This window comes from Setaria viridis, chromosome 4 (genome assembly GCF_005286985.2).
Source record: "Setaria viridis chromosome 4, Setaria_viridis_v4.0, whole genome shotgun sequence".
Lineage (NCBI taxonomy): Eukaryota > Viridiplantae > Streptophyta > Magnoliopsida > Poales > Poaceae > Setaria > Setaria viridis.
In genome coordinates, this window is record NC_048266.2 from 11,835,595 (window position 1) to 11,851,003 (window position 15,409).

The following is a 15,409-nucleotide window of genomic DNA, read 5'->3' on the forward strand; positions in this document are numbered from 1 at the left end:
CATTCCCAAGTCACCTTCCATATCGAGGACCACAAGATCCGTGAGGATGTACGAATCCTAGATTTTCACCAGAAGATTCTCCATTATCCCCTCAGGGTATCAGATCGTCGAGTCAACTAGTTGCAACCTCATCAAGGTAGGGGAAAGAGCAGGATAGTTCAACCTTTCAAACATTACCTTGGGCATGATGTTGACACTGTCTCCAAGGTCACAAAGGGTTTGCTCGATGTAGTAGTCATATATCGAGCAGCTGATTGCTGGATATCTCGGATCTTCCTTGCTTGTTGCTGCTAGTTCATCCCATAATTCTTTCCTTGGCGTATGGGATTTTCCTGCTTGGTTAGCAAAAATGGCCTCCAAGATGGCTTACCCCATTTGGCGGCCACTGCACTAACATTTTCACGAGAAGACTTGGATTGCCTTGGAATCTTCCCGATCTTAGCAGAAGGAACAACAGCGGCTAGCTAAGCTAACTGGGTTTCTAGCATTTTGTTAAAACTCAGCTGGTTCTTGAAAGCAGAAGAAAGACCATCAAGTTTTATGTTGAGGCTATCCAAGGTTTTCTCGTTGGTAGCTTAACTTTTTATTAAGACTTTCCTTGATTTTGGCTTGCCCAAAAACGAGATCTCTAAAGGAGGGTTGATTGGGATTGAAATAATTACCGTTATTACCTCCTTGGTAAGGGCATTGCTGATTCCACCCTTAGCCTCCTTGTGGACGATATCCGTTGCTGTTGTCGTTCATGTACAACACGTCCTCCAAAGCTTCAAGGTAATTATTCCCCGAGTGTCCAGTGTTCCCACAAACCTCACATGTCATGTGAGAATCCATAGCTTGGACGATGTTGGACTTGGTAGCTTTCTCTTTGGTGCAGTCATCCAATCTTTTCATGAGGAGGTCCATCTTTGCGGTAAGCATGTCCGCTTCCTTGACGATATATGTACCTCTCTAATGGGGATGGAGTCATTCATCGCTCCACCCTTAATTAGAGACCATCTTGTCAATTAATGTTGTAGCAACATCAATGGTAAGTGAGAAGAAGCCTCCTCCAGCAGCAGCATCAACATGGCCTCGGGATGTCGGAGTCAACCCGTTGTAGAAATTTTGAAGAATGAGCCATTTATCCATCCCGTGGTGAGGACAGGCTAGGATGTACTCCTAGAGCCATTCCCATGCCTTGGGGATTGACTCAATTGCTACTTGCTGGTAACTAGAAATCCTCCCACAAAGGGTGTTGGTTTTACCCAACAGGAAGAACTTCGCGAGGAATGCCACAAAGCATTTGTCCCATGTATTCACCTCCATACGGCTCGCATAGAACCATTGCTTCGCTCTCCCAAGGAGAGAGAATGGGAACAATCGGAGACAAATAACATCTTCACTAACCCCTTTGATGGTGAAGGTACTACAAAGTTCAAGGAACTACTGCAGATGGGCACTCATGTCCTCGTTGGCTTTCCCACAGAATGGGCTAGCCTGCACCATGGTAATGAGACTCGTCTTGATCTTGAAGCTTGCGTTCCTCATGTCCACCTTAGGTCCTTTCAGCACCTGAGAGGCTAAGAGAGCGGAGTACTCACGAAGAGTCTTCTGGGCCATAGCGTTTGACGTAGATGGTGCAAAGGAAGTTGGATCGGCTGCCGAGAGAGTAATATGAGGAGAAACAACACGAGGTCATACCCTTGTCACAAATGACTTAGGATTCTTAGTGAAATTAGTCAACAAGTCGAAACCAGTCATACACTACCTATCTTCACATCAAAGATAGAGAAGACATATCATGGTTAGCCTACTTGAGTAAAGATCTACCAACTATGAATATTAACATATACAAAGTAAAAACTTCTAACCAGTGTCTTCCCTAGCAACGGCACCAGAAATGATTGTTGGTATATTTAACAATCACGAATAAATCCGCAAGCGCATGGATATACCGTTGTAGCATTTCACCCTAAGAGTATTCCCAAGGTTATTGTATTTTCCAAAGAAAGGCGGGTACGTCACAAGAGTTTACTATGTATATGAGTATACCATGGGATGGATAGAGACAATACACATGGTAGGGGTAAGATAATGATAGATAAGTAGCGTAACACACACAAGAATCATCTCAGGATAACTAAGCTAGGGAGAAGGACTACGAGTTAGCTCTAGGTTCATATGTACTTCCTATATATTGCACAGATCATACAAGCATAGCATACAAACACATTGTATAGGGACCAGGCCTATGCACCCAAGCACACACGGGGAGACAGTACCCTACTGGTCTGCCGGCGTGGTTACTGCTGATTTACGAACTCCTACAGCATACCCGAACGTGGGGGGTTACAAAGGACCAATAGGGCTGTCACCATCTGCGGCCGACCCCTAGCAATCCGTGGGGCAAATTCATATCCAATGATGGTAAGCAATCCAAACACCATGCTTGCATTGTTAACAACACTCCAACCATCCTGGTTATGATGACAATGGCTGAAGCCACCATGGGAATGGCCACTGAATCGATGTCGTAGCATAGATGAACTAGCCTATACATATCCGATACATGATATGTATGCACACAAGGTATAACATGTAGCAAGGTCTATAAGCACACATGAGAGTATATAAGCCTATACTACGATAGCAAGGGTGTACGACTAGCATACGAGCGTATAAGCCTAGCACGTCACTATAGCAAGGATATATAACCAACTCATGTATAGAAGAACCAAGCACAACACTATATAAGGAAGACGTATACTTTGAATAGAATAAACTCAACCTAGGAATAAAAGATATAAGAGTCATACCTTAGACACCAAGGAGACCTGGAACCTGAAGTAGAGTTACTTTAGCCTAACTTCACTAACTTGGAAACTAAGAGGGAGAGAATGCTTCACTTGTGGTATGTGTCCTAGAATGGATCCCTTCCCCTCATATTTATAGGCTCCAAGAGGCGGTTCTACGAGGGAATCTTTGGGAAATATCCCTTAACCGACTTAAGGCATCGCCATGTGGAAGCTGGAGAAGAGAGGGGACAAGGGCAGTTCGGCCAAACCATGGGTTCGGCTGACCCCCTGTGGGCCCCCCTCACAACTGCCTTTCTCCAGGTGACTACCTGCTGGGTCTCAATGGTGGTTGTATGCGTTATCCAGTGGATTGAGGTAGGTTGTGGTAGTTTGTGGGCCGTTCAATCCATGAGATGTGCACGTGGCAACCTTCCATTGGTCAGAAGCGTGTTTCTTGGATCCATAGAGGGTGCTTTCTCCATCCTTTTGTGTTATTTCACCTGCAACCAAATATTCTCCAAGGACAAGTGGAACTACATTATTTGAAACCAAATATGCATGTAAGAAATGCTAATCCTCTTTTATTCTTGAGTATATTGACGATCATATTTGGTACTTAACGACTATCAATAGTACCCACGGCCCTGGGCGCAGTAGCAACGGCGTCCTCGAAGACATCCAAACATGGCAAAGACCTATGCTCGGACCTAATAGGGTCCACCACCGCGCTGCTCCCACTGCCCGCCTAGATAGAGGACGGGGAGGCAATACTTGGGTATGCGTCACCAGTCCTATCCTCCGCTCGAGTCCCAGCATCGGCATCCTGCGCGTCGGCCTCATCCTCTGTTACCGCCTTCTTGCACAGATATTGGCACACGCATCAGCAAAATGAAATGGCAGTGTCAACACAAAAGACACAGGCCAACACTGACAGTTACCGACACGGTGATCTACTTCACACGGAACTTCGGGTGGAGGGGGGGCCAGTGGCGGCCTGGCCGCCTCCTTCTGCTTTCTCCCGCAGATCTCCACCTTCTGCCTCTCCTTGAGCTTCTCCACATCCGCAGCGGTAGTCTCGAGGAGGCCGGCCTTCTTCTTCTTGGCGGTAGGGCTAGGTGATTCAGCCGCCTCACCCATATTGCTGGCTAACACTTGCTCAGAGGTGGTGCCAGGCGCAACATCTTCCTTATTCCTTCTAGCCCTCTTCTTCCTCTTCCCACTCGGCATCTGGGATTGGGAAAGAGGATCCTTCTTCACGACCTACCGAGTCATCGGCACTGCCCCTCAGGCTGTTTTGGCTCGCCACATCCTTGTCCAACTTCTCTATTGATGAGTTCGACTCCCACTCGAGGGCCGCTGGTGCTTGGTTGTCCTCGGTGGCCGGGTAGACCTTGGGCCTGCGCTGCTCGCAGCCATTGGGCAGTGGCGCAGAACAGTAGGACTTGAACTCTTAGCTCTAGAAAAGACACCAAGTTTGTTATGCGGGCAGTCTATTGCATAAAGATAAAGAATTATGCAGTGGTCAACTCACCAGGTCAATCGGCCTCTTGAGGGAGTAGGCGTTAGGGCAGTGCTTGGTTTTGGTCACGCCGTAGAAGAACTCGGACACCTGGGCGTTAACCTCATCCCGGGTAACCTTCGACTGCTGCTCCAGGGTCGGATCCATTGGACCGAAAATTCATAGGCCGGGTGGACCTTGTCCTTGATCAGCTAGGTTAGTCTTCGACATAAACTATTGCTCATAGCTGCAGAAGTGAGACCATGCTCTTCAAGTCGGCGATTTCCTTCGACAGCTTGTCGACTTGAACCTACTCCTCAAAACTCTGCTGATTCGACCACTCCGGCTTCGTCACAAGTGCGTACCCAGCGGGGAGTGGTAGCTCGGGCTTTTGGTTGGCAACAAGGAACCATTCCTTGTGCCACCCCTTGTTCGAATCCTTCAACTTCAGATCGAAATACTCGAGACTCCTCTTTGGCCATAGAGAAAACCCGCAACAGCCAATTACCCTCGGCTTCCCCTTGGCCGATACAATCTTGAGTTGATAAAGATACCGTCAAAGGTTGAAATAGGGCAGGATTCTGAGGAAGGCTTCGACGAAATGAATAAACATGGCAATGTCCAAGATTGAGTTATGGTTGAGATGCACTAACTCGATCTTGTAGTAGTTCAGGAATCCATGGAACAAAACCCCGGTTGGGATTCCAAATCCCCACTCGAAGAACACCACAAAGATGACACCCTCGATCTTATCCTTGGTGGGGAAATCCTAGCCCACGGTCGCCTTCTACTCCAGAAGTGCCTTGGGGCCAGAAGGCCATGGTCAACATGAGCCTGGATCTTCTCCTCCGTCATCACGGATTTGACCTAGTAGGTGGACGGATCCAGTGCTTGCTCTGTCATTATTTCCTCGATCTCCACTCCTCGCGATGCAGATCGGATGTAGGCAGACCTCTTGTTCGCATGCGATGCGCAATGGCAGCGTGGTGGTAGCAGCTAGCGCTTCAGGGCAGGAGGTGGAGGTTCTGACCTGCGGATGCGGTGGAGCGACCTAGGGTTCGCGGCCGCGGAAGCGATGGGGCTCGCGGGCGGCGGCGCTTACGTGCAGTGGAACTAAAGTGGATTTGGGGACCGCACCCCTTCATCTTTTGAATACCCCAACTACGTAACCCTAGCGAAAACGCCCCCTCCTGACGGAACGACGCTTGCGCCTGACGGAATCCGCGGGACTTCCATCTGGTTCCCCCATGGCTTTATTTCATGTCCGCGTGCCTCTCTAGCTCTGCCAGTCCTCGTGTTCAGGGGCTAGATGCCTTTTTCAGGTCAGCGTGCCTCCATGGTTCTACCAGCCTTTGTGCTTCAGGGTTGGGCACCTATTTCAGGTCAGTGTGCCTTCATGGCTCTACCAGTCCTCGCACTCAGAGGCTAGATGCATGTCTGAGGTCCGCGTGCCTCCATGGCTTAGGGGCTGGGTGCCTATCCTAGGTTGGCGTGCCTCCTTGGTTTCGCCAGTCCTTGCGCTTAGGTGCTGGGCATTCCATTTTGGTCATTAACGACACATCAACAACTTGATCAACAAGATTTTTTGACCCTTGGACCGATTACTTTAATTGCTTCAAGGCTCAGGGGCTACTCCATATGGAGTGCGTCTTACGATGCCCTCCATTTGCTTCCCTTTGGTCTGCAGGATGCCTGACATCCTGAAGCTTGGCAGTCGCTTACGCCACGTGCATTTGGTCATGCGCTTGCTCGAGTCTAAATCTTCTTTTTCTTTTTTGAGCACTGCGCAGCCTCTCTGTCTCTACGACAAAACTGCAACTTCAGCCGAGAACACCACAAGCTTCGTTGTGTATCCGTCAGGCTCCTATTCAACTCCATATTGCTCGAGGGCTTGAGGGATAAGGGTACCCACGAGTCCCTACCGACTAGCATACTGGCCGGCCTGACAAGTGGGCCCCACCCGACCTTGGCGTGCGGGGCAAGGCATGAAGATGCATGGAGCACAAGCTAGGAGATCGGGCGAACAGAATCCGCCGGATATTGCAGAATATATGTTATAGTTCGACTTAGATTGCTTTCCATGTAACAACCGACTAGGATTAGATCCTGTCCGACTTGTAACCCTAGGTCGTCAGTCTATATAAGACGGCCAGAGACACCCCCCAAGGGCACCTCAACTCTCCCCAGCGCATCTGTTCCCATACTAGCAATACAACCCACCAGAACACAGGACGTAGGGTATTACCTTCCAGAGGCTCGAACCTATCTATTCCTTACATCTTTCTATTACCATTTGAGTTTTTAGTCTTGCGATCTCCCTCGCCTACAAATCTACCACTTGGAAACCCCCCTGGTGGACTGCCGGTCACTAAATCCGCCAGCACCCGCCAGCACAGATGCCTCCCTATAAGGCGCGGGGAGGCGCGCAAAATTTCCTAAGTCCCGGTGCGAAATCTAATCACGCCGTCAAGCTGCCAAATTTCATGTCGGAACTGACCTCGCCCTCCGGAGAAGCTGCCGATCCTCCGCATGTTCACAGCGATAGCGGTCACCCTCCGCTCGTCTATTAGCTGCTGCACCTCCGCACCCCCAAGCGCCGCCACGTCCCTTCGTCTCCACCACCGACCCCTCACCTACCCCAACCCCAGTGGCGACCCCCTCCCATTTTCGAGCGCCACTGCACCTCCCTCCTCCCCAGCCCATGAGCGCACGCGGCAGGCCCCGTCCCTTCCGTTGCCCCCGAGCACCGCCGGCCCGCTGCGCCCCTTTGTCTCCACGCCTGACGGCGGCCACCCTCCCGTTACCTTCTCTGAGGCCCGCCACGCCTCCGTCCTCCCTGACCTGTGCGCGCGTGTGGGCAACCCGCCCCCTCAGCTCCTGTCCCTAAACCCCCCGCATCCTCCGACTCTACTCTCATCCCCGAGCGCTGTCGCTCCCACCGATCACTACCCCGAGCGCCCCACCATCAGCCCCGCCTCCAGCCTCCGAGGGCTGCCGCATCTCTGGCCCCACTATTGTCCCCAAGCGCCGCCGCCCCTCCCACCCCCTGCTCCCGTCCTTTAGTGCCGCCATGCCATCCGACCCTCCACGCTCCTGTCTCCAACAAGCACCGGTTTGTTTTTTTTAATTTTTCCTTTTTTATTTCATGTAATTTCATTACTGTTTAGTTGCAGATGCCTACCATCAGCGGTAAATATACCAAGATCGGAGATAAAGACATCGAAAACGTTTTAACGGACATGGTGAGGTTTATCTTACACAAGATTTGTCATAAGAAAGGAGCATACTTTGGTAAAGTTGGCGTGTTGATGTCGGACGAGGGCACGCTTCGTAGATGAGCGTAGTAGTTTAATTAGTGTGGCAAAGAACATCTCTATTGCAAATGTTGGACTTATTTTTGGACCGAAGTCAGCAAGGGAATCCCTACCCTTTTTATATTTTTTAATTCCAGACCCGTTTAATTCGCTCCCACGCGGAGTCGAACCCGAGCCTGCTTAGTGCTACTCAGGTGCTCTAACCACTAGGCTAGAGACACTTTCACAATGTTGAACTTATTAGAATAGTTCATATATTTATAATATTATTACATACGATGCAATTTTTAATTAGGTGAATTAGATATTATTTGTATTTGTTATCTTATATTATGTGGTTGGAGATGTAACTTTTACCCCTCAAACTCCCGTGACCGTCCATCCCCCACACTGCAGTACTACCTGTTTTGTTTTCTAGAAACGTAAGGAACTGATTATAATCATATGGTAAAACCGCATTTGACTTCAACCAGTTTTTTTTCCAAACATTTACTTAGGATTGTGCAAACGGTTCGTAAATATTCTAAATTAAAGGGTAAAAAAATGATATTGCTGTCATCTTTTTTTAAAAAAAAATCTCCAGTGACATTTGAATACATCATGCTTTTAATAGGGAAATGAGAAATGATAAACACAAGGAAGAGGTTTGGGTTAGGGATATCAAAACACGTAACTCTTGGTTTGCACTGGGTTTAGAATAGATTTACAATCATTTAATGACCAAAATACTACTAAGTAGTCACAAATAAAAAAACAAAAAAAATGTTAGACATACAAATAGAATTATGTTGTATGCTAAAGAGTAATACCCTTTTCCATTTTTGATTAATCGAAACCAGAAAGCACAATGAAACGATGAAAGAAAGAAAAAAAAAGTCGTACAAAGGGCAGCAAACAGCTACTTCGCCCAAGGCCCCAGCCATTGCTTGCGTCATTGCTTTGTGATTGGTCGACTCGCTGCTACCGGCTGACGACGGTACCCAAGCAAGGCTTTCTCCCGTTCACCCCCCTCTTCCTTTCTTTCCTGCCGGCGACAACTGGGCGAGCGCCGACGACTGGGCGAGCGGCGCCATCCTCCGCCAGGTCTTCGTCGGGCCCTGCGCGGGTGATGAGTATTCATCAGGTATGCCCTTCCATTCCATCCCCTTCCCTTCCCGCTGTAGAAATCGACCTCCCCAAAACCCTAATGTAAGCCAATTTTATTCGGATCTGATATATTGACTAACTTCGATTATTTGCAAAAAAAAAAATCATTGGGTGTACATATGTACACCCATGTCCTATACTGGATCCGCCCCTGTGGAGTTAATTATAAGTTGATAGGTTGCGTTTGATCCATGAATGCTTCTTGATTGGTATTCTTCTGGATCTGCTGTGGAGAATTGGAGATGATCTGGAATTTATGATGTCGGTTTGGAATTGATTATACTAGACATAATTAATAAGCATATACTTTTTTGAGTAAGTACTAAGTAGATGTAGGGCAATATGACAACAATTGAAATGGGAACTAAGCTATTTGCAACTGTCAAGATGCTGCTCTTCAGTTTCATGTTCACCTTTTGTTTCAAATCTTTATATGTTGAATTAGGTCGTTTGATGATAAGCACGCTCCTTTGTTGCTTTATGGTTTGGTTCCTTTAATCTTGTGCTATTTATTGCAGCAAAGATGCTTGAGTCAGTATATATGTAGTTGCAGTGCATTTTTGATATTCAGCTTGGATGTAATGTATTTCGTGCTGTGCTAATCAAAGTATATTTCGTTTGTTTTAGCAATGATGGGAACAGAAGGCATTGCAGCCACAGTCATTGAGGACCCTGAACCATCAATTCCACCTGGATTTGGGCCTTTTGTTGCCTCTGCATCGTGGGCAACCCAAGACGATATTAAACCTGTTGATGCTCATTCTAGTCCTGTTGTAGCATTACAGAGTGTTGACAATGATGTGGAAATTTTGGAATACCTATCCAGTTCAGTGAATCGCCAGAGTGACACAACTTGCAGTACTTCTGGAAGCGATACCTGCAGGAAATCACTGCGCAACAGACCTCCAATAGATTATAGTCGCTTTGATCTTGTCGCAGACGATGATTCTGATGCTGAAGTAGCAGAAAAGGTTGCACTTTCTTATTTTATCCTTTATTGCTTCACCAGTTACCAGAATTTTATCATGATTTTAATGCCTTGCACAATATTGCTCGATTATATGGACAGGGTGCAAGTTCAGCAAGACATAGACAACAATTCCCTAAAGGAGTACTCCGAGGATGTCCAGATTGTGCCAATTGCCAAAAGGTCTGTGCAATTCTGTGAAATTGATGTATTGCCTCCAAAGATGTTATGTTGTTGCTTATGTCACATCACTTCATGCAGGTTATTGCAAGATGGAATCCATCTGGTGCACGCAGGCCTGTTCTTGATGAGGCTCCTGTTTTCTATCCGACTGAGGAGGTTTGTTGCAACATTGTATTGTATCAGAACTTTCACTGTACTGTCTTTTTATTTGCAGACACTAATCATATGGTATCTTCTTGCGGAACAGGAATTCCAGGATACCTTAAAATACATTGAGAGTATCCGCCCGATGGCAGAACCTTATGGAATTTGCCGTATTGTTCCGCCTGCTTCATGGAAGCCGCCGTGCCTTCTTAAAGAGAAAAACATTTGGGAATGCTCAAAATTTTCTACTAGGGTACAGAAGGTTGACAAGCTCCAAAACCGTAAATCATCCAAGAAGAGCAGAAGAGGTGGAATGATGAAGAAGCGGAGAAGGCTCTCAGAGACTGAAGAAATTAATCATAATCAAATTGGAATGCAGCAAAACCAAGAGAGGTTTGGATTTGAACCAGGACCAGAGTTCACACTACAGATGTTTCAGAAGTATGCAGATGCCTTCAGTGATCAGTATTTTATGAAAGAAAAATGCAGAGATTCACCACCATCAGTGGAAGACATTGAAGGCGAGTATTGGCGCATAGTTGAAAGGCCGACAGAAGAGATAGAGGTATTAAAAAAATAACAAATTAGCAAAGAGTACCTATGCCCGTTGCGATTTAAGCTTTTGAAACTGCGATGCTAGTGGTCCCAAGTCTGAGACATCTTTGGATCATGTCCTGTTAGAGAATTTCTACTTTAGTTTCCACTTTGCAGTTCAGTGCTGTTACTGCTAGTATGATTCCTCGCTAGTGTGCGTTGCTAAATAGTCATAGACCTTGCATATGATATCTTAATGGGTACTGCTCCGTGTTACCGATTTATTTACATATACAGAAATACTCATGCTATCTTCTAACTTATCGGGAAATACATTCTCATATAGGTAATATATGGTGCTGATTTGGAGACTGGAACTTTTGGCAGCGGGTTTCCAAAGTTATCTCCTGAAATGAAATCTGATGTGGATGATAAGTATGCACAATCTGGGTGGAATCTAAACAACTTGCCTAGACTACAAGGTTCAGTTCTTTCTTTTGAGGGTGGTGACATTTCTGGTGTTTTGGTGCCTTGGGTGTATGTCGGCATGTGCTTTTCATCATTCTGCTGGGTAAGATGCTTGTGAGCATGGCTATTTTCTATAGTTTGTGATTGATGCTATTAATTATCAAAGATTGATATTCTGGTATCCTGAGACATTTGGCTAATTTGTCGTGTCTGTTGACAGCATGTTGAAGACCATCATTTGTACTCACTGAACTACATGCATTGGGGTGCTCCAAAGATGTGGTATGGAGTTCCAGGAAAGGATGCTGTGAATTTAGAGGCTGCAATGAGGAAACATCTACCTGAGTTGTTTGAGGAGCAACCTGATTTGCTTCACAACCTGGTAACTTTTCTCTCTTGGTTGGTGATTGTCAATTATGGCTTCAGGTATAAAAGCTTTGCCAGATAATGTTAACTATGGATTATGCCATAACATAGTTTACTCGGGCTATTTTGTGATTATGTTTCGACTTCTCAGGCACTTAAGACTCCCTCCCTCCCTCCCTCTTACATGCAGGTTGTAATCGTATATTTTTGTAAATGACAATGCCAATTTCTTCTGCAGGTTACTCAGTTTTCACCATCATTGCTTAAATCTGAAGGAGTACCTGTCTACCGTTGTGTTCAGCATGAGGGAGAGTTTGTACTGACATTCCCACGGGCATACCATGCTGGTTTTAACTGTGGGTTCAATTGTGCAGAAGCTGTTAATGTGGCACCCATTGATTGGCTGCCAATTGGACAAAATGCCGTTGAGCTTTATCGTGAACAATCTCGGAAAATAACTATCTCCCATGATAAGCTATTGCTTGGGGCTGCAAGAGAAGCAATAAGAGCTCAGTGGGACATCCTATTTCTCAAGCGGAACTCTGCTGAGAACTTGAGGTGGAAGAGCATATGTGGACCTGATAGCACCATATGCAAGTCGCTGAAGGTAAATGCCAGTCACAGTATATTTAACTATACAAGTAATGTCATTTGTTTCAGATTCATTGATATCTAATATTCTCTAAATTACTCTCCTTAGGCACGAATTGAGATGGAGTTAGCACAAAGAAAACATATATGCTCTCCATCTCAATCTAGGAAAATGGAGGCTGAATTTGATTCTACTGATAGGGAGTGTGCATTGTGCTACTATGATTTGCATCTTTCTGCTTCTGGCTGTCCATGTTCCCCAGAGAAATATGCTTGCCTGGTACATGCAAAGCAGCTTTGCTCATGTGACTGGGACAAAAGATTTTTTCTATTCCGTTATGATGTCAATGAGCTAAATATCTTAGCTGATGCTTTGGGGGGAAAGCTAAGTGCCATCCACAGGTGGGGTGTCTCTGATCTTGGATTAAGTTTGAGCTCATGTGTCAAACGAGAAAAAGTCCAAGATTCCAAGACTGTTCGCAGATTAACTGATGGCCCAAGACGGTCCTACATGTCACAGGCATCAACAGTATCATTGGTGCCTTCTTGGGAACAGAAAAACAATGAAAATAAGATACTGGATGTAGCTAGTCCAGGTATGAATTTGGTTAAAATATGTCAGGAGACGAATAGTGCCTGTCCTTCAGTAGAGCAGATAAAACCGGGAAATGTCTCACCACTGAAGGAGCCGTGCGTGAAGAATGAATTATCCTGTCCAGCAAATAGTGATGCGAGCCAACAACAATATAATGGAGGGACTGGAGGCCACAAAGGCTCAGCACCAAGCTTGACAGCTCCTTCTTGGCAATCATTTCCCTCAAATGCTGTGACAAGACCCTTAGTTACTTCAAGTGAACCCATGAGAAGTGTGCATGGCTTGGCAGTACTTAAAGAGAGTAGAGAAACTTATTCTCAAACTGGAGACGGTACAGCTTCACTTGGTGAGCATCATAACAGGTCATTGTCAATGATTGACAACGGAGCCAACATGAAGCCAAGTCTGGGAAGCTCAAGCAATTCTCATAGGTTGATGGCATCCGACTTCAATGCAGCTCTATGTCACTCATACAAGGATCGAGTACTCATAACATCAGAAACTAATACCTCAATGATGCCTGATAAAGATAGCAGTCAGGCCCGTACTGTAAATCAGCAGTTTGTCAACACTGCTTCAGGAACACAAAGTACTGCAAACCAGCAGTTTGCCAATACTGTTTCAGGAACACAAAGTGCATCTCAGGAAGCATTGTGCAATGTCTCTGCTTCAAAGCCACTCATAGATCCTTCAGTTATGAAAAATTCGTATGGTGCTTTTGGTTCAGGCAGTGGCAGCGCCCATCGTGGGCATCCGGCTTTTGGTAATCAACAATTAAATGAGAGGTGGCATCAAAGACAATCTGATCCTCTATCTGGTGTGGAAGTTAGAGCTAGGGGCCATTCAGCTATGATTATGCAGCCTTCTTTGGAAAATCACAGCAGGAATGGAGTAGCACAGAAGGGTCCTCGCATAGCTAATGTTGTGCACCGATTTAAATGCTCTGTCGAACCTATTGAAATTGGTACTGTGCTATCTGGGAGGTTGTGGTCCTCAAGCCAAGCAATCTTCCCAAAAGGTTTGTTTTTTAGGCAAATTGACACACCTCTAGACATCTTGAGGATTTATGTTATCAGGTTCAACACTTTTTCTATTTTATATATGGTATCTAGACATCCAAATTGCTATTCGAATGTTTCCGCTATTGTTATCTGTTAGAGTATATTAGGCAACTCCGGATATGGTTAGTTTAGGATTGATTGTAATTCCCGGATAACCTTCCTTATCTCTGGGAGAGGCTACTTGCTCTCCAAGCCATGTACTCCTATATAATCAGCCCATGGGGCTCAAGCAACACAATCACGCATTATACATAATCTTACAATATCTACATCTCTGAATGCCTTAACTCATAGGTTTGATTTTTGTCTGCAGTTTGATATATGTTTTGCTATGTTATTTTAGCATGCTTTCCCTTTGCAAATGCAGGGTTTAAGAGCAGAGTAAAATACTTCAGCATTGTGGATCCAGTAGAAATGACATACTACATATCTGAAATATTGGACGCTGGCCAGCAGGGACCTCTTTTTATGGTAAGTTTTTGGCCTTTAGCTTATGCACCTTCCATATTTCTTCAGTGCCTTGCTTGATATTTTGTTGCATTTACAGGTGACTGTAGAAAACTGTCCTGGTGAAATTTTTATTAACGTCTCTCCTTCCAAGTGCTGGAATATGGTCCGTGAGAGGCTCAATATGGAAATAAGGAGGCAGCTCAGTATGGGTAGGGCTAACCTTCCTACACTACAGCCTCCAGGATCAATTGATGGCTTTGAAATGTTCGGCTTGTTAACACCAGCAATAGTTCAGGTGTGGTGTTGATGCTTGGCATTCGCTTGACCATTCTCTGCAACGCACTGTTCCACGATGGCAAGGCTCTTTTACTGTTCTAACTGACATTTGTGCAATTGTACAACAGGCAATTGAGGTTCGGGATAGAGATCACATCTGTACAGAGTACTGGCGGTCCAGGCCTCATGTTGTCATTGAGGATCAAGACAGTCAGCATATGCCACCTCAGGATCCACTGCATATTGCACTGAGGGGCCTCTTCCAACGGGCTAATTGTGATGAACTGCGAGCATTGCGCAGTTTACTGATGAGCAATAGAACTCTGGATGATAATTCTAGGCAGCAGGCTTGCCAAATCCTTGATGAGGAGATTGCGAAGCAATGGCGCTGACCAGCGTAAATACAAGCTGTTGTACTGACCAATCTTAGATAGCATGATTTTTTTTTACGGGATCAAGCAGTTTTAACTCTGAGGCTTGCTTCTTTGGTTGCCCTCATGCCCATTCTTTCCATTCTCGTGTCCATACTCCATTCTGTAAGAATTTTTACTTTATTAAGTGATATATGTGTCTTATTTACTACTATTTTGTTGCAAATTATGATCCTTGTTTGTTTTTTGTCAGTTATTGTATGTGGTGTCAACAAGCATGAGGCTACAGCCACATCACCAATTCACCCGCAAGGAAGTCACAAGTAAGAAGCACACGCATTTGTAATGGCATAATGATTTTTTTATTGCCATTTCGTCGTTCCTCAAGATTTTGTGATTAGTTAATGGCTAATTACTTTACCAACTGATAAGGGTAAGCGACTTATTATACAATGCAACTGGGTCATCATATTCCTTTGTTCTTGAAATCCGTTAGTCATGCATGCTTGTCTGATGTAACGAGATCCATGCGTTATGGATTCTGTATCCTTATTGGATTCTTCCAGAATTTGTATTCTTCTCTGGATGAACCACTATTTATGTATTCTCGTGGCATGCATGGTGTAACTTTGACTAACACTTTAGTATAAACTGAATCAGCTGTCCATGCA

At 45.5% G+C, this 15,409-nt stretch overlaps 1 protein-coding gene and 1 non-coding gene across 2 annotated transcripts; both read left to right on the forward strand.

Moving 5' to 3' along the window:
• Window positions 1-1,126: 1,126 nt before the first annotated feature.
• On the forward strand, window positions 1,127-1,233 carry LOC117854345 (small nucleolar RNA R71). The gene has a single exon (XR_004640273.1). It is a non-coding gene; the product is annotated as a small nucleolar RNA R71 (small nucleolar RNA).
• Window positions 1,234-8,508: 7,275 nt separating this feature from the next.
• On the forward strand, window positions 8,509-15,409 carry LOC117852154 (lysine-specific demethylase JMJ703). Its single transcript, XM_034734130.2, has 13 exons — window positions 8,509-8,709; window positions 9,360-9,703; window positions 9,802-9,882; window positions 9,961-10,038; window positions 10,130-10,591; window positions 10,907-11,131; window positions 11,249-11,410; window positions 11,633-12,001; window positions 12,095-13,598; window positions 14,009-14,112; window positions 14,189-14,386; window positions 14,496-14,903; window positions 14,992-15,409. The coding sequence occupies exons 2-12, from the start codon at window positions 9,362-9,364 to the stop codon at window positions 14,757-14,759; spliced, it is 3,789 nt and encodes a 1,262-aa protein (XP_034590021.1). The 5' UTR covers window positions 8,509-8,709; window positions 9,360-9,361; the 3' UTR covers window positions 14,760-14,903; window positions 14,992-15,409.